This window comes from Lissotriton vulgaris, chromosome 3_1 (assembly GCF_964263255.1).
Source record: "Lissotriton vulgaris chromosome 3_1, aLisVul1.2, whole genome shotgun sequence".
Classification (NCBI taxonomy): Eukaryota; Metazoa; Chordata; class Amphibia; order Caudata; family Salamandridae; genus Lissotriton; species Lissotriton vulgaris.
Window position 1 is genome coordinate 627,372,932 of NC_141689.1, and position 21,178 is coordinate 627,394,109.

At 49.3% G+C, this 21,178-nt stretch overlaps 1 protein-coding gene across 2 annotated transcripts in view; it reads right to left on the reverse strand.

The window, feature by feature from the left end:
* ARB2A (ARB2 cotranscriptional regulator A) overlaps window positions 1–21,178 on the reverse strand; it is a 1,549,567-nt gene that overhangs the window by 1,240,143 nt on the left and 288,246 nt on the right. For both annotated transcript variants that reach the window (XM_086960917.1, XM_086960918.1), the window contains exon 7: window positions 9,613–9,804. In XM_086960917.1, the coding sequence (XP_086817043.1) occupies window positions 9,613–9,804 (192 nt within the window). The remainder of the gene's footprint in view (window positions 1–9,612; window positions 9,805–21,178) is intronic.

Genomic DNA, 21,178 nt, shown 5'->3' on the forward strand with positions numbered 1-21,178 from the left:
GCGCCCACGTAACCAACAAAGAGCTGGTCGTCCACCCGGAACTGGGGTGTGCTGTCCAGATAGAATGAGAGTGCACATTTTGGGTCCAGACGGTGGAGCCTCTCTTCCTCTTTTGAGGGAAGCGGAGGCGGAAAGAAGGTGGGCAAGGTGATGGACTGCCCGATGTGGAAGGCTGTGACTACTTTGAGCAGGAAAGAGGGACGCGTTCTCAAGACAACTTTGTCCGGATGGACAGAAAGGAGGTTGAGAAGAAAGAGCCTGGAGCTCACTCACTCTCCTGGCAGCGGTGATGGCAACCAGGAAGCAGTCTTAAGAGTTAGAAGACGAAGAGGACAGTTATGAAGCGGCTCAAAAGGAGCACACATCAAATAAGTCAGAACAAGGTTCAAGTCCCACTGAGGCATCACGAAAGGAACAGGAGGAAACATGTGAGTGATGCCCTTCAAGAATCTATTTACAACAGGGGACTTGAAAAGAGAAGGCTGATCAGGAAGCCTCAAGAATGCTGAAATGGCAGCGAGGTAGCCTTTGATAGTGCCCAGAGCAGAGCCCTGCTGGGCAAGAGAAAGAGGGAAGAGGAGAACCTCAGAAAGGGGGGCAGAGAGTGGATCCACAGCCTTTGCTGTGCACCATGCCACAAATCTGTTCCACCTGCAGGTGTATACCGACTTTGTGGAGGGACGCCTGGCAGTCAGAATCACGTTACAAACTTCAGGGTTAGGGTGGAAGACCGTCCCCTGCTGCTGCGACAGAAGGTCCTCCTGAAGAGGCAGACGAATCGGGGGATCGACAGACATGCTGAGTAGCTCGGGATACCAGTATCTTCGTGCCCAGTCTGGAGCCACAAGAATAACTTGGGCTCGTTCGCGCCTGACATTCTTCAGCACTCTGTGCAGAAGTGGTATAGGCGGAAAGGCGTACAACAGACCGCAGCTCCACTCGCGACGAAAAGCATCTCAGAGCGAGTGCCCCCTTGGAAATTCCAACGCGCAGAACTGATGACATGGCGCGTTCTCTTCTGTGGCGAATAGATCTAACCAAGGCTCTCCCCACTGCTGAAAGAGGCCATGCGCCACGTCCAAGTTCAGACGCCATTCGTGATCCATCATGCACCGACGGCTGAGTTCGTCCGCCCTGGCGTTCAGGGAACCTGCCAGGTGTTGAACCACCAGGGTCACATTCTGATGTTCCAGCCACTGCCAGAGGCGCAGAGCCTCCTGGCATAGGGTCCACGACCCCACCCCGCCCTGTTTGTTGCAGTACCACATGGCGGTGGTGTTGTCCGTGAACACCTGCACTACACTCCCCCGGACAGAGGGGAGGAATGCCTTCAGTGCAAGCCGGATCGCCCGCAGCTTCAGAAGGTTGATGTGAAGCCGGGACTCCGCCGGAGACCAAAGGCCTCTGATCTCCGCCTCTCCCATGTGGCCTCCCCAGCCCTGGAGGGACGCGTCCGTCACAATTACGTGCTCCAGTTGGGGTAGGGAGAGAGATCTGCCGCTGACCCAATCGCGGTCCGTGAGCCACCACTGCAACTGTCTTACAGTGCCCTCCGAGATCAAGACATGGTCGGACAAGTTGCCCTGATGCTGGGCCCACTGAAACTTCAGGTCCCACTGCAGAGCCCGCGTCCGCCACCTGGCGTGATGCACCAGAAGGATGCAGGAGGCCATCAGCCCCAGAAGCCGCAGCGTCAACCTGACCGAGACTCGGGATAACGGCTGAAAGATTGGAATCAGAGCCTGAATATCCCGAACCCGCTGTTCGGGAGGATAAACCCGAAACTGCGCCGAGTCTAGATCCGCTCCGATGAAGAGGAGCTTCTGAGAGGGACACGGGTGTGACTTCGGCACATTGATGGAGAACACCAGCAGGTGCAGGAGGTTGGCTGTAGTCTGGAGGTGGCTGACGACTGTCTGGGGCGAGCCCGCCTTCAACACCCAGTCGTCGAGGTAGAGAAAGACTGAAACCCCTAACCTGCGCAGATGAGCTGCGACCACCGCCATCACTTACGTGAACACCCGTGGGGCACTGGTAAGGCCGAAGGGGAGCATGGTAAACTGAAAGTGCTCATGGCCTACCGTGAACTGCAGGTAACACCGGTGGGCCGGCAGGACGGGGATATGAAAATAAGCGTCCTGCAAGTCTAATGGTACCATCTAGTCTCCTGGGTCCAGGGCAGCTGAGACCCTAGCCAGTGTCAGCATCTTGAACTTCTCCTTCCGGAGGAAGCCGTTGACGTTCCGCAGGTCCAAGATAGGGCGTAGGCCCCCTTTGCCCATCTTGGGTACCCGAAAGTAGTGGGAGTAACAACCACACCCTCCTTCTGGCCCAGGAACGCGCTCGATGGCCCCCTTGGCCAAGAGGGCCGTAACTTCCTCCTGCTGAAGTTGCAAGTGATCCCCCCGACACGCAGTGGTACTGCGGTGGCATGGCTGGAGGGGTCGCCTCGAAGGGGAGGGAGTAGCCCCGTCGGACGATTTGCAGCACCCACCTGTCTGATTTGACAGTGCGCCAGTGGAGGTGGTGATGGCGAACCCTGTCCCCCACTGGCATCACATGCGCCTGAAAGTACAGACTAGGAGGGTTTCGAGGCAGATGCTGCAGGAGCAGGTGTGGACTGGCCTCACCGTTTTCTCTGACCGCCGCCACAGCGGTTTCCACGTCCGCCACCGCGCTGGATGGTAGTCTGCGGCCCGTGGCTGGCAGGACGTGTGGGGGCGCCCCTTCCTTGGCCACGAAAGGAGCGAAAGGCAGCCCTTTGCTGGCGCGGGGCAGAGGGGCCCAAGGACTTGTATGTAGCCCTGGAGTCCTTAAAGCGCTCAAGCGCATGGTCTGCCTTGTCTCCAAAGAGACGACGGCCATCAAACGGCATGTCCATAAGGGTATTTTGGACATCAGCCGAAAAGTTAGCGGACCTCAACCAGGCGTGCGAACGAATCGCCACCGTCGTTGCCATTGCTCTGCCCAGTGAGTCCGTGGTATCCAGCCCACACCGGATGGAATACCGTGCCGCATCTCGACCCTCCGCAAGGACTTGGGCGAGTTTAGTCCGACCCCCTCCGGACATTGTTGCAGCACGTCCGCGACCGTGTCCCACAGAGAGTGGGTGTAACGGCCCAGGAGGCACGCGGTGTTGACTGACCGCAACCCTAAACTCAGGAAGGAGAATACCTTTTTCCCGTATTGCTCACACCTCTTGGATTCCCGATCGGGGGAGCCGTCGGGAATTCGGTCTGGGAGTTTAAGGCCTGGATGACCAGGCTCTCGGGGGTGGGGTGGGTGGACAGGAAGCAAGGGTCGCCCAGAGCTGGGCGGTGGCGTCTGGCCACGTTCCTATCTACAGGCGGACCTGTAGCGGGTTTGGACCAAGTGCCCAAAAGAACGTCTGATAAGGCCTCATTAAACGGCAGCAGATGCTCAGCCGAGCTTGTCTGCGGTTTAAGGACCTCAGTGAGGAGGTTAGTCCTCACGGCCGCGACGGGGAGCTCAAGGCCCAAGGCCTTGGCAGCCCGCGTCAGCACCACGCTATAGGCAGCCCCCTCCTCCGTAGCCACGGTAGGAGGGGAGACAAAACCAGTGTCGGGCGAAGTGTCCAGACCACTGGCCTCCCCAAGCTCACCTGTCCAGTCCTGAGAAGACTGGCACTCATGTGCCAGAGGATCCTCGGATCCCTCCCAATCCTCCTCGCCACCCATCTTCTGATACTCAGTGTCAAAGGATGGGGCCGGGTCACAGAAATAGAAATCTCTAATCGGCGTCGAGAGAGGCGCCGAGCGGCGCCGCTCCGACGCCGGACCCAAATCGAGGGTAGGACCAGGGACGATGTGCCTCTTACCTGAGGACTTTGAGCCCGAAGACTGGTGACGACTCCTGGAGCTATGATGACTCCGACCCCGCGACCGGTCCCTCGACCTCCTCGCGGACTGGGACCTCGTGGGGCGCGGGGCCAACTGCCGGAGCTCGAGTCGCTTGCGGGACCGCTCCCGTCTAGCTTTGGATGTCAGGGCCCGGCAGTCGGAGCAGGACTTGTCGTCGAGGTCGGGGCCCAGACAGGGAAGGCACCGGCGATGGGGGTCGGTAAACGACATCAGCCGGTTACAGTCGACGCAGGGTTTGAACCCGAGCATCCCTACCGGCACCGTTGGAGTTGTTCGACTCGAAAAACAGATCAAAAAGATGCAAAAAGTTTAGTCAAAAATTGACTAAAGGGTACACTTTCTCCGGACCTGACGTCAGCGCGCGAGGGCAGCGTCTAAGTACTCCGGCGACGTCATCCCGGCGCCAACTACGCCGACGACGGACGCGGAGCCGCAGACGACGCCTACCGACACGCAAGGGTACTGCTACGCAATAGTTTCCGGATCCAGTCTGACGCCTGGGGATATTCTAAGGTAAGGAATCTAATACTAACCTGTTTCTTTCAGATCAAGACCTCAAGGAAACCTGCAGGGAGGTTACAGATATGGGCCGCAGAATAGATAACCTGGAGAGAAAGATGAATGGACAAGCTGAAGAGACTGAGACTGCACGCTTACTGGCAATAAAGAGCAACATATCCTAAAAGAAAAGATTAAGGACCTTCAAAACCATTCCCATAGGAAGTATACCCGTCTTAGTGGGATTCCCAGGTTGGACCAACATCAGGACCTTATGGATTCATCCAATAAAGGGCCTCCTTGATTTTTGCGATCCAGGTGGCAGATATTAGCAGAGTGCTCAGGGTGGCCCCACAGAAGCAATTTAGTCCCAGATGTGGTGGTGAGATTGCACTTTTACAGCGATCCTTGGTTGCCAAAAATGGTTTGACCATGTTAATTGGATCTGCCTCATGGTGTACTTGGATGCTATGGGGCTAGTCCCCGATTTCTAAGTTGGCCATTTGTAGTTATAAAAGCCAAAAAGCAACAACTGAAGTTAATGGACAGGCTTCAACTCCCTTTCGATCTAGCGGGGCACCACAAATGGGTGCCAACCCGTCTCTGCTGCTCTATGCTTTGACGATTGATATTTGTGGTCCATGTTCGACACAATGAGGCAGTTGGGGAGTCCAGACAGATACTAATGAATTTAAATTGATAATGATCACAAATGCCATGATGCTCTCCCTGTAAGAGATGCACATATCCATTTCTTGAACTCTTAAGAGAACTATACAGAATTGGCTGTTTCCGGATTCAAGATTGATCTGGCTAAATCATGGGCATTGGCACTATGGATTCTGAGTGCAGCCCTTGATGCGCTATGGAGAAACTTTCTACTTCAATGGTCTTCCGATCCAGGAAAGACATGGCTTGGCAGTTCGGGCTGGACTGTTCCCATGAGGCACAGGGTCAGACTGATTTGCATATAGCCATGTCTGAACTGGGGTGGCAGAGTGGGCTAAAGAACGGTGATGGATTAAACCCAGATTTTTTGACTGGGTGTGAGTGTTTGATTGATTCAGATGCTCCGTCCATCACCACCGCCTTTTGTACCGTCAATGGTCTCCAAGAGCAGTTAAATACCTGAGAATTATGATCGCCCAATCTACCTCCTACTGGCTGAAAGTCGAACATGTTTTATCAATTAGTATCAGGGAACCTTCTTGAACATAGGAAGTGTATCTATTGTGAAAATGACAATCCTCCCCAAAGTGCTTAATCTCTTTCTAACTATACTGACTTAATTTTGGCAGGAAAGAAGGCCAGACTAAAACACTTGATCAATGTTTCTTCCAACTGATTCGGAGGGCAAGCAGTCCCATACTTAACATGCTTTTATCATGCTATTCTCAAGCAGCCGAGCTTCGATACCCAGTAGAATTGATAAAGACACACAAAAACTGGTGCTGGACAGACTATATAATAGCCAGTAATTCTCTATGGGGCATCCAACGGATGGAAGAAAAGCACAGAAGCTGGGGCGAATAACAAGAGTGATGCTTGGAGTCTGGGATAGAATTAGAATGCCCCCAGCCTTTATTTACACTGATTGGAGGCAATTTACATTCATTCTAGGTTTGGTAAGTGGAGAATTCATGGCCTGGATACAGCAAAGATGGTTGATGGTTGGATCTCTCTTTTGAGAAAGGCAAATACATTAATTTGAAGATCTTAAGAGAGACTATGGTCAGCAGGAAAATGAGAGATTCCTTTTCAGTCAGATATGTCATTGTGTACTACAGATAGAGATGAAATAATTTGCTTCCATAGAGCTTACACAGTTTGAAAAGTGGATGATGGGAGGGGATCATGACGGATGTGCTTTCCTCCATTTACAAGCTCCTGATTATTGCCATCAGGCAGAGAAACTAGCTTATCTGGCCCGATGGGAGTTAGAACTAGGTAACTCACAAGCAAGCAAAGTGTAGGAAAATATTTATAGGCAGGCGTATAAAACTATGAAGAGTACAAAAGAGAAACATTCTGTAAGCTAGTGATGTACTGGTATCTAACCCCAGTCAAACTATATGAATGGGACAGAACAAAGTAAGAATTGTTGGAGAGGGGGCCCGAGGCGGGACTCAAACTATATCATGTGGGGATGTAATAATTTGGCAAGCCACTGAAAGATAGGGTTGAAAGGTACTGACAAAATCCACCGGGTGAAAAATCCCAGGGAACCGTGAGAGTCTTCTCAGAGTGCCATATGAAGAAGAAAAATCTTTGAGAACAAACAAATATTTTTGGCAAACGGTGCAGCACTTACTGTATTGCTGGTGACATGGGGAATACACAAAGTACCTCCCTGGCAAGAGCAGATCTATAGGCTGTGAGAGGCCCTAGCTTGGGAAATACTTATATTACAGTCAAGAGATTGGGGCAAAGGCACAGGAAGTTGATTGGGGGCCCTTCTTGACCAATAAATCTAAAGAAAGAATAGGAAGACATTCAAAGCAAGATACACAAGAACCATCGAGGGGAGGTGTTAAGTTAGGGTGAGAAGGGGTTTGTCACGCTCTGTGTTTTTCTTTCTTTCCCTTGTCTCCTTTTTTGTGGATGATATAACTTCTGTAACTGGTAGTTGAACATTGCAGTGACCCTTACCGCCCTGAAAGTGTAAACTTTAAAATTAGGGAGGAGGGGGAGGTCTAGAGCAGGAATCCGATTTACTACTGTAACTCAAGGCGAACAAATGCTGGGGAAAGTGCATACAATTTGAGGGAGCGGGTGGTCGGGCAGATCAGACTTACTATTCTAACTCCATTTTAAATATCACTTTACTACATCCAAATAACACATTTCTCATTGTAAAAAAAATTCTAATATATTAATACTCAAATACATATATATTTGTCATTTGCATTATTTAATAAAAATAAATATAATGTTTAAAACCGACTCGAAATAAACAGTAAACTTCAAACACCCATAAAATAAAGAAATCTCGGTCACCTAACACATTTACAAAATATTACAACTCTTAAAATTTTACAAAGCTACAGATTTAGTTATTTACAAAATACACACTGAATCAACCCCACATAATACAAAATACCACATTTGTCATAGAAAAGAATGTATATTTATAGAAAAAATATTAACATTACTTACTAATTTAAAAAATAACATAATACATTGAACACTTAATCTTAGGTATTTAAATATTTTATTTCCAAAAATACCCCCACAACCCCATATGCTCAACTTTAAACATAATACATAAGCCAACACACTATGAAGTGTTTTAATACATAACAGCGTAAACATTTAAAAAAAATCAAATATATACATTTTAAAAAAGCTGTTTATTTACAGAACACCTCAATAAACCCAAACTTAAAATGTAATACATAAATAAAACTTTAATGAACAAACAAATAAATGACACCGCCAATAATGATATAATCATCAAATTAATCAAATAACATTAATTAGTATATGTTTGACAAACTATACCCACAAATTCACCCAATAAACCCAACAGCCCAATATAAAAATGCAATACAGAATTTTAAACAGTTGTAAATATTTTAACTAAATAGGTATCAATAAAAAAAACAAATACCCAATTATTTAATGAACTTAGATTAATATATAATTTAGAAACACCATCCACCCACTACCCCAATAAAACCCCAAAACTAAAAACATGTAATATACTTTGTTTATTTTTTATTTTGCAGTAACACATAAAAATAAAAACAATACTATAAAACACCAAAATAAAAAAAGGCAAACAATATGTCATACTTTGATATAATAGTAAAACTGTTAAAAAATATTTACCTTGAATACTTGGTTCACAATATTTTGACCACAATGTTATGGTCCGACCTTCTTTTTGAGTCGATATTTGGTGAAAACCCACTGCCAACAGGACCCAAATGACATACATTTTCCCAAAGATTCTGTTCAAGATAGATTTATTACAATTCAGCTTGTCAGCATCAATAACCTGGGGCTAATTTCAATGCCAGTCAGCGTTTTGGTGTGGAAACCGACCAACTATAGGTTGGTGGTTCTGCACACCTCACTACGATCCGACCGCACATGGTGTGGCCACAAACTCCCATTTCTCCAAGGGAGCTTGTGCGGCAGGCGGAATCCACTTGCAGGACAAGCTCCAATTGAGAGATGAGAGTTTGTGTCAATCCCTGCACCGTGTGGTGGGCATAGTGGCAGGCACCTCATGGTGCCTACCACATGGTGCAGAGTTTTTCAGGGGGCACCATGGGTGCTCCCCAGGGCCACAACCGGAGGACCAGGGCAAAGGGGGCCCTGCTAGGGGCCCCCAAAGACACTTTGAGTCAGCAGTTCCAGATAGGAAAGTCTGACATCGAACTGCTGTCGGAAAGTGCCATCATAATCCAGACAGCGGAAATGCCATCCGTTAGGGATTATGAGGCCCTTCCAACTGGCCGACAGGCTCCTTGAACCAATTCGGATACACTGTCTGGTTTGGACTCCAACCGCCTTCATTGTACCAACATCAAAAAAGGGCCCCCTGTGCTCTAGTCAATATAGTTTTTTCGCACTTCTGCACACCATAAATGTTAAATTGTTTCTGCTTCTTATGTATATCACTAATTTTTGCCCTTCATGAATTTCACACTTTCGTCTACACAAAGTTCAGTGCGCAAAAATTATACATTTTACAAATGTATAGCACTCTATGAATATTTCACACTCCTGAAAAAGATTAATCCTATACAATCAATCCTAGATTTGCTTGAGAAAAGTGCAGTATACAGTTACTGACAATCTTTGAGCAACTGTTTTGTGACAGGAAATTAAGCACAACTAAACTCTAAAGCACAAGCACTACATGACTAAAGAGTAACCAGATTTAAGTTTTCCTTCTTGAAATAACGAATTACCAAAAATGAATTTGAGATATCAAATGAAAAGGAACTTTATTTTCCACAGTTGTTTCCTATATGAAATCGTGGTGATAAATAAAGCAGACATCCACAACTATTTCAAAATAACTATAAATGCTCAAAACTCTTCTCAGTTACTTTCACAAAAAGCACTGACTAATATAATAAATAAATTCTAGTTTCAAAAAGACACTGATCTTAAAAGTTTAAAAAATGTAAATAGCGAAGTATAAAAACATTGGAGGATCAAGACTAATTAGTTTGTTTAATCCAACTGAATTCAAGAGTGAAGAAAATGTTCACCTTACCTCCATGGCTCTCTTAATGTAAGGTATCTGGGTGCCACTCTCGAGATCTTCATTTATGATTAATCGTCTTGCCCACTGACCTGCCCTTACAACACCACTACCATGAATTAAAACCATGAGTTTGTCTGGATTTGTCGTTGCATCTTCACTCATAAAAATAAAACTTTTTGGCTCACTCTCTGTAGCATCCACCTGTAATGGAAATGAGGCCAGATTATAAATTCATAAATAACGGAAGATCTAAGCATATACATGTCAAAACAAGTATTCGCAGAAAACACATTTATTTCACCCACATTCGATCTGATGACCAATGGAATCTATTGTACACGTTATAAAGCAGTAGATAGAAGGTTATGTGCTCGCGCTCTATTGTCAACAGTACAGAGTAGAACTTATTAGGGCTGATACTAGGGATAATAATGACGTCTATCTACCGTCATAAATAATGTAGTCAAACCACATTAACAAAATTGCATACAATTTATCCCGAGCAAAATAAAACAGTGTACAGAACAACTATCAAATAAAGCATCATGTTCCAAATTTGGAGTCAGTCTTCTTCTTTAATGTTCGTTACAGCATCTCTTTGATTGCTAGCCAACACGTGTTTCGTCTAATTTAAGCAGTCTATGCATTTAGACTTCATCAGGGCAGCATGAATATTTGCGAAGCTGTTTACACCACTGATCTTCCGTTCCTAGTGGCAAGAAGTAGCACCCCAATTTGTAGAAAATGACGAAACCCGCGTCAGGGCAAAGTCCGGTCACAACATCAGTGTAGACGTGTAGTTCTCAATAGCGGTGGCAGCACGGGTACGGCGTCTAGCACCCGCACCATCTTGCAGTGCATTAAAGAAGAAGACTGACACCAAATTTGGAACATGATGCTTTATTTGATAGTTGTTCTGTACACTGTTTGATTTTGCTCGGGATAAATTGTATGGAATCTATTGTATCCAATGGAAAAAACAAGTTGCAAAATGTAAGCTGGGATGCAAAGACAATGGTGTGATAGGATTATAAGGAGATGTCTTCCTCTTAACTTTTAAGTCAGGTCAAGTATTAACTGTATTCGATTTTGTCTTAAAATCAAAAAGTACATACAAAAACACAGTAAGCCATAAACAGAGAATAGGACTCTATAAAAGCAGAGATCCACAAAAATGAATTGACTGCCACATAAATACAGATGTACATTCTTATGAACATAAAAAAAATATTTGGAACAAGTGATCAATAAGGATGTTATGCAAACTGCACAGGTATCATCTTCGCCAATGTAAAATACCAGCTAAAATGCGTGACACGAAAAAGCACCCCCTATGGGACTGTAAAAGTTGTATAAACAAGAGTGCTGGTGTCACCTGTCTGAAGCCTTACACTATGAGTCTATTAGGTTTTAGCAACTCTTTTAGACAAAGGTATAACCATAAAAGCAATAGGACGCATACAATGAGATCAGAAATTTGCCCCGACCCCAATTCTTTGTGGACAATATCACTGGAAATGCATTGAGGGACGTTTAAGAGACCTTTCAGAAAGATGTTCTCTGCAACCTGTAATGGGGCTATGCACACACAACCCCAAATGTCGCACCTGAAGGTCATTGCAGGAACACCTTTGGCCTTATAGACTTTGAGTGTTGACTCAAGTGTGTGGCCTAAGTATCTCGAAAATGACCCAATTCCGTAGACAGCCCATTAAAACATAATGACATTTTTTTTAGAGCACTGGTTCGCGAGAAAAGTGGGAATCTAACAAGATCCCCGAGTAAAATAAAAAAAATGCCTAACCCTGCTGGTAAGATGATCCTTTACCACAGATTTATTTTAACTAGAATTTTTGAGGCCAAAGACTATAACATGGGACTTAGAATAGTTAGTGGAGAGGTCGAGGCCAACCATAAAGGTGACAAATACATCTAGGAGGCGCTGCAAGCCCTCAGCCGTGTGTGCTATTAGAACAGCGGCATCCACATATAGAAGTGAGGGCAACGGATGAGTGGAACATCTAACCCAGATTCGGTTAAGATTGACTCCAGACTGTTGATGTAAGAAATGAAAAGAAAGCGGCCCAAGATGCACCCCAGGCGCACCGCTCTCTTCAAACTGGTACGTTCTCCATTAGCCCCATATCTCACGGAGGCGGTGAGGCCCTCATGTAAACTGCACAGGAAAGTAACTAGTGCTGGATCAGCCTCCATGGACCCAAGCGCGACATCGAGCTTGGCTCGAATAACCCTGTTGAATGCCGAGCTGAGTTTCATAAAGGCGAAGTAGACAGTCCACCTCCCTTCGCCCTGGTGTACTTAGAGCTCAACATATAAAGATTCAGGTTTTGTTTGACAGAACCTTGTCCTGCCTGAATCCATATTGGATTTCAGATAGGACATTATTTTCTTTTGCCCATAAAGTGAGGCAAACTAGGAGCAACCTATGATTTTAACCTCACTGTCCACTAGGGAAATAGGTCGACAGCAAGTGTGGTCCGTCCCTTTTTAAAAAATAGGCACTATTACAGAGTGATGCCAGCTATTTGGTAACGAGCTACCGGTGGCTGCATTAAAGTGTTGAGTCACTATAGGGGCCAACAAATCAACTGCAGATTTTTTTTTTTTTAACATTTTAATTTGCATTTTTATCATACCGCAACATAAACATCGCATCTTGATCAACCACTTTCCCCCCCCCCTCCTCCCTCCACCCCCCACCAGCACATCGCCAGAAACAACCTGTTTGTGGCGTTCCATCCTCACGCATACCTTGTTGTGTTAGCCTCAGGTATCCCACTCCACCCAGCTCCAATGTATCGTCTCGTGTCCGTACCTCTCCTAATCTTTTCAGACCCCGATCACAACCCCCCCATCCAACCCATGGTACTTTCTCCATTTACCCCACACCTTGCGGAATTTCCTGGGGCAACCTCGTGCCTTATACGTGACTCTTTCCGCAGCCGTATACAGATCCAGCCCTCTCCTCCATTCCTCATGCCCAGGCGGCTCGGCCGCGCCCCAGTGTTTAGCTACATCTCTTTTTGCAACTACTAAAGCCAATACCATAAAGATCAATAAGGGGCGGGTCAGATCCACTTCATTCGTCATACCTAGGAGGGCTAGCTTGGGCTCCACCTGGAGAGGGGTCTCCAGAACATTGCTCAGTTCAGCGAATATTGCCTCCAAATAACTTTGTATTACCGGGCATAACCAGATGACGTGATAGAAGTTCCCTCCTTTGGCCCGACATCTGAGGCATCTCGCGTCCTCCGACCTGCCCATCCTGTGTAACCTCTCTCTATCATAGGAAGATCGGTGGAGCACGTTAAACTGGATTAGTCTCAGTCTGGATTTTATGGCTACCTCTCTAGGGTGCATCAAAACAGTGTCCCAGTCCACGTCATCCATAGAGCCCACTTCTCCTTCCCACTGTCCCCTGAGTTTGACTAGGCCATCCGTCACGTTATTCAGTAGTGTTTTATATGTGAGTGAGACTGCCTTTTCCTGTATCCGCTCCTGTAACAATCTGCCCTCCAGTGGCGCATATTCTGATAGTATGTCTGCCCGAATCCGCTCCGCTCCCCACGCATGCCGTAATTGCATATATTTAAAGAGTTGCGTGTGGTGCAGCCCAAATTCCGCCCTTAGCGCCGCAAAGGACTTCAGTTCCCCTTTCACCACAACGTCTCCCAGAGTCGAGATCCCTATGTCGTCCCATCTCCAGAAGCCCCGCAGTTTGTTCAGTTCCGTCAGCCACGAGCAGTGCCAGATCGGCGTTTGCCTTTTTCCCCCCAGCCGATTCGCTTTGTTGCTTTGTCCCACAATCCTATCGTGAGGGTTGTGGCTGGAAGCAGTTCCCTGTCTCTCCTTCCACCATACAGATAAGTCACCATCTTCCGCGTGGACATGCGATGTCTCTCGAGGGCATACGTCGGGTGATCTGCTTGGGCGTGAAGCCAATCATTAATCAGCGCTATTTGTTCAGCCCAGTAATACGCCTCTAGGTTCGGTAACGGTTTCCCCCCGCTGTACTGATGGCGCTGCGACATTTTCAGCGCCACCCTTGGCTGTTTACCCAGCCACAAGTAGGACCGAAGCTCCCCATTAATCCTGTCGAACACCTTTCGGGGTAAGGGGTAGTATTCATTTTGCATCACGTATAAAAATCTAGGTAGCGTAATCATTTTGAACATCGCCGCCCTCCCCAACAAGGTGAGGGGCAACTTTCTCCAACTTGCTGCATCCTCAGTAAAATTCCGAATTATTCTGTCGATGTTAAGGTCAAAAGATCGCTTCCGGTCTAACGTAATATAGATTCCGAGGTATGTAAACCCCTCCACGGTCGTCAGCAGCCGCCTCGGCAATACCGACCAATGTTCCCGCCCCCGAGGGTCAGAAATGACCGACTTGTGCCAGTTTATCTGGTACCCAGCATATTGCTCGTAGTTTTCCAATTCTGCGAAGAGTTTCGGGATTGTGGTCTCTGGTTTCATAACGTACAGCAGGACATCGTATGCATATAGGGATATCTTCTCCTCCAGCCGGTCATCCTCCGCCCTGCTAAATCCTCTGATCACCTCATTTTGGTGTATCTTGGCTGCCAGAATCTCTATCGTAAGCGCGAAGAGGAGAGGGGACAGCGGACATCCCTGCCGGGTCCCCCTCCGAATCGGGAAATCCTCGAGACCACCCCGTTCACCCTTACCGCGGCCCTGGGCTCTGTATAGGGCAGTCAGACCCATTTTTGGAATTTTGGACCGAAACCAAACTTTCCCAGTACGCCCTCGAGAAACGGCCAATGGACTGCATCAAAGGCCTTCTCGGCATCTAGTGACAGGAAACAATGAGGCTCCTCTCTCCCCTGCACCTCCTGAAGCCAATTGTGTGTGCGCCTTAGATTGAATATGGTGGCCCTGTCAGGGAGGAAGCCCGTTTGGTCCAGGTGGACCAGGTCGCCAATTACCATCCGCAGTCGCATCGCCAGGACCGTGGCGAACAGCTTCACCTCGATGTTCAAGAGGGAGATTGGCCGGTACGAGGCGCATTCCTCCGGGGGTTTCCCCTCTTTATGAATCGGAATGATGGTTGCCATACAGAGATCCGGTGGAAGTCCACCTTCCAGAGGCGCCTTCTTGAACAGACCCTTAAGGTGGCGTAGCAAGAGATCCGCCGCCCATTTGAAGAACTCCACCGGATAGCCATTCGGTCCCGGCGACTTCCCCGGCCGTAGCTTAGCCAGTGCCACTTTGAGTTCGTCAAGAGTGAAGTCCGCCTCCAGAGCCCGTTGGGCCTCCTAGGACAAGGCCGGCAGCTCAACCGCTGCCATGTAACGCAGGGCCCAGTCACAAGTCCCAAGATCCCTAGCCATATAGAACGATTCGTAGTGGTCCGCAAACGCCTCCGCAATCTGAGGGTCCGAGCGGAGGAGCTCCCCCCGGGGGTTCCTAATGTGCTCCACCCACCTAGCCGCTCGCTCCTTTCTGCTGAGCCACGCCAATAGTTTACCTGATTTGTCCCCCACGTCATATAACCTGTGCAGTGTCGCTAGCGCCTGTGTCTTAGCCTCTCCCGTCACTGCCTCCCTATACTGTTTCTGCACGTCCGTCAGTATCCTGAGATCACTCGTCTCCCCCGACTCCTGGTAAGTACTTTCCAGATCTAGGATCCGCACTTCCAGCGCCTCTATCTCCGCGGTAAGCTTCCGCCTTTCCCCCGCCAGCCTATTCTGCACTCTATCTCTGAGGACTGCTTTCATCGCCTCCCAAAAAATCGTCCAGGATTCTACCGTCCCCTCATTGTCTGCTACATAGACTTTTACATCTGCTCTGATACCTTTCAGAATGGTCGTGTTCTGGAGGTCCCATGCCGTCAGTCTCCAGGTTCCCCTGTTACCGTGTCCCCCTCCCCCTACCTTTGCTAGTAGTGGGGAATGATCCGATATCCCTCTTGCTTTGTATTCAGCTTCGTTTTCTACTGTTAGGTACTGCCTGGGAAGGAAGAGGTAGTCCAGTCGGGAGTACACCCCATGAGCACCCGAAAAGAAGGAAAATGCCCTGTGCTCCGGATGCAACCACCTCCACACATCTATTAGTCCCATGTTAGACATTGTTTTAAACAGTGCAGTGTGAGTCAAGTCTCTGGAACCCACTCCCGTCCTGTCGAACGCCGAGTCCATGACATCATTAAAGTCCCCGCCTAGTACCTGCATGGTGTCTGCAGTGTCCATCAGTACCGCCGCATTCCCTCTAAGGGTGGCGGCCTGTAGCTTTGGGGGGGCATATACCGAGACAATCGTATACTCTCATCTCCTCCACATGCCCTTCACTCCCACGTACGTCCCCAGGGGGTCCCGTCCATATCTGAGCCGTGGTGAATGGCGCAGTCTTCTTTATTAGGAAGGCCACCCCTCGTGAGCCCATAGTGTATTCCGCATGTGCCAGCACACGGTACTGGCCCCTGGCTAGGAAGGCACAATGAGTACCCTTAACCACATCGCTGCTGCACATTTTCCCCTCCGGTGCTGAAGTATTCAGATTTTCATAGTTTCATGACGAGCTCAGCTCGTCATCAGCACAGCTCCACTGTGCCTCATGACGAGCTGAGCTTGTCATGAGCATGGAAGGGGTTAAGGTGCGGCTCCTGTAGGAGTACGATATCAGGATTCAACCTTTTTATATAGGCAGTCACTAAGCCTCTTTTGATTTTGCTACCTAATCCATTCACATTCCACGTTAAGATAGTAAATCCATCCCATTCTAGTGCCTGTCCCCTCCTGTCACCAGTCATCTTGCAGTGGTGCTTGGGTTGTGTCGCCGGTCTCTCTTGTGTAAGTGGTGTCCACAATGCTAGTAAGTGCGTTCTCTACGATGTGATTCCCCCTATCCCCCAACTCCCCTAGCCCCCCGTCCTTATACCTACCCCCCTTCCATTTTGACTCAGTGAACTTCCCCAACTTGTCCCCATTCCTCCCACCCCACCTCCCTCCCCCATCAGTCCCACCATCTACCTCCCTCCTATGGTAGAACTTATTGGGTGGAAAAGGTCTGTCGCCCACACCGGTGTCCCTGTGTCTATGCCGACCTACCCCAACTTGTCAGCCAGACAACAACCAAAAAGGATATGGTCCACAAAGTCCACAGTATTGTATGGTAGTTCGTTACAAGAAAAGAAATATACCAAAACAAACAAATAACACTGTATTAAAGAAAAAGGGTAGGAGGCTTGTAAGTCATGTACGTGTTGCCATACGGCTCAGCCGATATCCCGTCCATCCAGCTTCTGTTCCGCTCAAGTGTTCAGGGCCCTGCCCCTCCCTGAGTCGGGGCCTTGTCCATGACGGATTCGCTCTCCAGCTCATGGATGGCTTCAACCAACGGGTGAGGGGACTGTTCCTCCTCCTCCTCACTCCCCGTCGTGCTACCTCCTGTGCCATTCTCCCCCTCAGTGCGGTTCCCGTCGGCTAAGGCCCGATATCTAGATCCTACTTGACTGTCTCCTTGTGGAGATCCGGGGTCCCGTTGTCTTCTTGGGATCCTGTGCAGCGAGGGGTACGGCGTCGTTTGTGTCTTTCTCGCTCCCCTTTGCGTGCGTTTTCTCTGTGGCTGCACTATCTCCCAGAGGTTGCCAGCCACGGGGCCCTCCGGCGCCGTGTTACGTCCAGCCTCCTCTTGGCTCCGGAAGGGTGGGCGCTCCTCTAACCACTGCCATGCATCCTCCGGATGGGTGAAGAAGTGCGTCTTATCCTTATAAATTACTTTCAGTTTGGCTGGGAAGAGGAGCATGTATTGGATCTTTAGGTCTCTGAGTTGACGGCGTCAAATGAACGTCTTAACTTCTGCACCTCCTGGCTGTAATCCGGGAAAATCATTATTTGCGAGTTTTCGACCCTTATGTCACCCAACGTTCTGGCTTCACGGAGGATGAGATCTGTCAGCAAAGTTGAGGAACCTCGCAATGATGGGTCGAGGTCGTCCTCCCACTAGAGGCTTAGCCAGAAGTGCCCGGTGCGCCCTTTCAACGATGAAGCAATTGGAGAAAGTCGCCTGGGGCAATGTTTTGACTAGTCATGTGCGCAGGAACTCCGCCATATTGGGCCCCTCAATTCCTTCTCTAAATTCCACAAAATGGAGGTTATTGCGTCTCGCCCTGTTTTCTGCGTCATCCACCTTCCACTGCAGTTGCTTGTGGGAGTCCTTCAGTTCTTTAACATCTTTTCGCACGGCGTGTATGACGTCCTCCGCCTCTCCTAACCTCGTCTCCGCTGCGGTGACCCTCTCAGTGAGATTTCGAAAGTCCTGCCGCAGTAGGTTGACTTCCACTCCCACTTCTCCTATGCACCTCCAGGGCCGCTCTGGAGGCCTGGATATCCACCCTCGAGGCCTGTATCGCTCCCATCAAAAGGGCCGTGTCCGAGCTCGCCCCCGCGCCCTCCATACCGCCGGTCTGCGGCGCCACCGCAAACTTATCTATAGGGCTTTGCTTCGGGGCCTTATGGACCGCCTCCTTCTTCCCCATGTTGCACTTGCTCCTCCGCTGCGTTGGGGGGGGGGGGGGGGGGGGGGGGGGGAGCGTCCGCAACTCTGGGAGCGGTCCGACGTCCGCTCCGGCTCTCCACCGCGCCGTCTCGCTGCCTGCTCAACCAGTGTTACCAGGGCAGATGCTGTTCGGGGTCGGATAGAGGCCCTGGTAGCTAGAGTAGTGGGCCTCCGTAGGCTCCCTCGGGATCGTAGGTTTAGTGTCAATACCAGGCCTCAGAGTCCATCCGAGTCGGCCGGAAGTCCATGTACCCCTCTGCCGGGCGGGCTCACCTCCAATGCAGAAATGTACCTCAGCCCCTTCAGGGCGTCTCCACTAGTTCCGGCTGTGCAGGTGGCCGTGCGGCTCACCCCCGGTCACCTCCTTTCCCAGCACCTGTCCCACAGTGGTCTGATGGAACAGATCCTGTCCCCTGCTTTACTTCCTCACCAGGGTTACTGGAGTCAGCCTGTGGCAGATGGGGGATAGCGCCCCTGTCTCGCGGCAATCTCACCCCTTAATTCCCTGCCCCTGGCCGTCATTAGGTCCAGTTGCCTCCCGTGAAGCACCTCCGCGTGTTAATGCCCCTGTCACCCGGCCGCGCTCACTTTCACTTTTCAGCAGGGCCGAGGGGGGAGAACAACGGTGTCACTGCGCCTCCCCCTCTGTTCCAGGCCACTCTCGTCTTGCCGCTTGTTCCCCCGTCGGTGGCGGCGGACCAAGATCCGCGCTATCCCCCTCTTCTTCAGCCACCTCCACACGCCACCGCCTCCCTTGCGATGCTCTTTGCGGGGATGGGGGGAGGGGTAAGAAGGTGAGCGCCCCCAGCGTCCCCGGTCCGCCGCTCCTTGGGTTCTGTGTCTATTTGGAGACCCACGCCGGTCCTCCCGGGCTTACTCTGTGCACGGAAGGCATCGGGGACCTCAGAACTGCCCCTCTATCTCCTTCGGGCGGCCCCAAATCTCCGTCTCCGGCTCTCCCCTCACTGTGTCACGGACGCCGCCATCTTGGGTCCCACACAGGCTCCGGGCTTCCCGGCGATTTAAACGGCTCCTCTCCCCTCTATCTGCCGTCGGGTGATGTCAATCGCCGCCGCCGGGGTTCACCAGTTTTCCGCCTCGTCTGTGGAGATTTAAAGGCCTCTGGATGGGTTTAAGCAATGTCGGATCATGTCGGCTTGCCGGAGCTGGCTCAGAGTGCGTCTCACTCGGCCATGCTGCTCAATCAACTGCAGATTTGAACAGATACCCCGGTTCCCCATCTGGTCCAGGGGCCTTACCATCTGGGATTGACCTGATAGCTTTCCTAAATTCTGACCATCGGAACCTAAGCCTCCCCCTCCCCCGCCACACGGCCCTCGTAATGCATGCCATTATCTTTCTCAAAACCATGGCTAGCCACGAAATGACCCAGCCAAAGAAGCCTTATTACACCCAGTAAGATTGGCTCCTTCATCAAGGCAACTATTAAAGTCACATTGCCAACGCGCTATATGGACCAGTTTCTCTGATGAACCGGAGGAATCCCAGGTGTTAAAAGTTATATTGGACCCAGGTTCACACAGAGGACTTATTTCCGGTATCTATGCGGCTCTGAAGGGAGATAGGCAGCTTGATATTACCAGGACCCACACCCTTTGGGAGGGGGACCTCGATACCCCACTCACAGATGCAGAGTGGAGGCAGGCCAGCGCACAAGTGCGGGAGATTCAAATGCTCAATTCAAATTAATGCAATTCTACTACCTCCACAGGGCATATCTGATCCCTCAGAGGCTTAGTAGGATTTACCCATTGCGAGCTTGTCACCTGTAGGTTTTGTCCATGTTGCGTGGAACTGCAGGGCACTGCATCTGTACTGGGCGCATGTCACCTGCTTGGTGACCTGGATAACGGGAATACACGTGGCCCGGTCCATGGCTTCTAGGTCTTCTGCCACTCCCAAAGAAAAGAGGGAAAATTAGTTACAGGTTTGCTTTTCTTGACCTGATACTTGCCTGGCGAAGTATCGCCATTCACTGGGCACAGGCTGCGACCCGACTCGCGAAAGGTGGCAAATGGACATACTGGAATGGGCAGTAGTGGAGGAAGTACGTTTACAGGGTGTCCACAGGGATGTAAATGTTGAGAGGGATCTTGAGAGGTGGAATGAGATGGCGGATCAGGTGGCTGACCTCAATTGGGGACTCACCTGAGCAAATACAGACCACCTACACCTCACATAGTGGATGTTCAGGACGAGTAATCCTTTCAGAGTGGCACGTCTCTAGGTAATACATGTGATGGATGCCGATAACATGGTGAGAGGGAGCTGTGAGCGGGTGTACTATGATTGAGTTGGCTGACCCTCGCTGTGTTCCCCGGTATGGGTGCCCGCGGGACTTTATCTCCCTTCACTCTTTTGTGCCACCCTGAGTTCTACAAGATTCATATCCTTGGATCCTTTATAATTAGGATGCTCTTCTCCTAGAACTACTGTAACCGTGCTGCATTATGTTCTCTTTTTATATGCTAAAAAAGTTATTAAAGAGACATAAAAAAAAGTCACATTGACAAGAGGATAACAGGTAAAAATTAAAACCAGCCAGGACTACCTTTGCCCTCTTTAGCCTTCTCTCCTGATCTTTTAAGTTAAGCGTTTCCTTATATAGGCTGTCTACCTTGGCTGGGGTCTGAGACCACCAGAAAATGGCGAGAATAGGATTATGATCACTCCGAGCGTGCCAAACTACGTTGAAATTAATTAAAGATTATAGCCTTGGCAAACCGATAGAAATACATAGTCAATTATCGAATCAGAACTTGACCCCCTGAATGTTGGAATTCGTGCCATAGGGTTAACATCCCCTTATTGCACATGTTCACTAGAGTGGGAGCTAAAATCGAGTTGTTGGGAGAGTGTTTAAGACATATTTGATCTATGTCAAAAATATAATTATTATTGTCTCAATACAAACTACAATCTGTGCAGGGGTACAAGTCGAAATCTCCCAACACCATCAACACTGTATATCTGGGAGAGCTAGCAATAAAACCTAGAAAATGTTTAAGATCACAGGC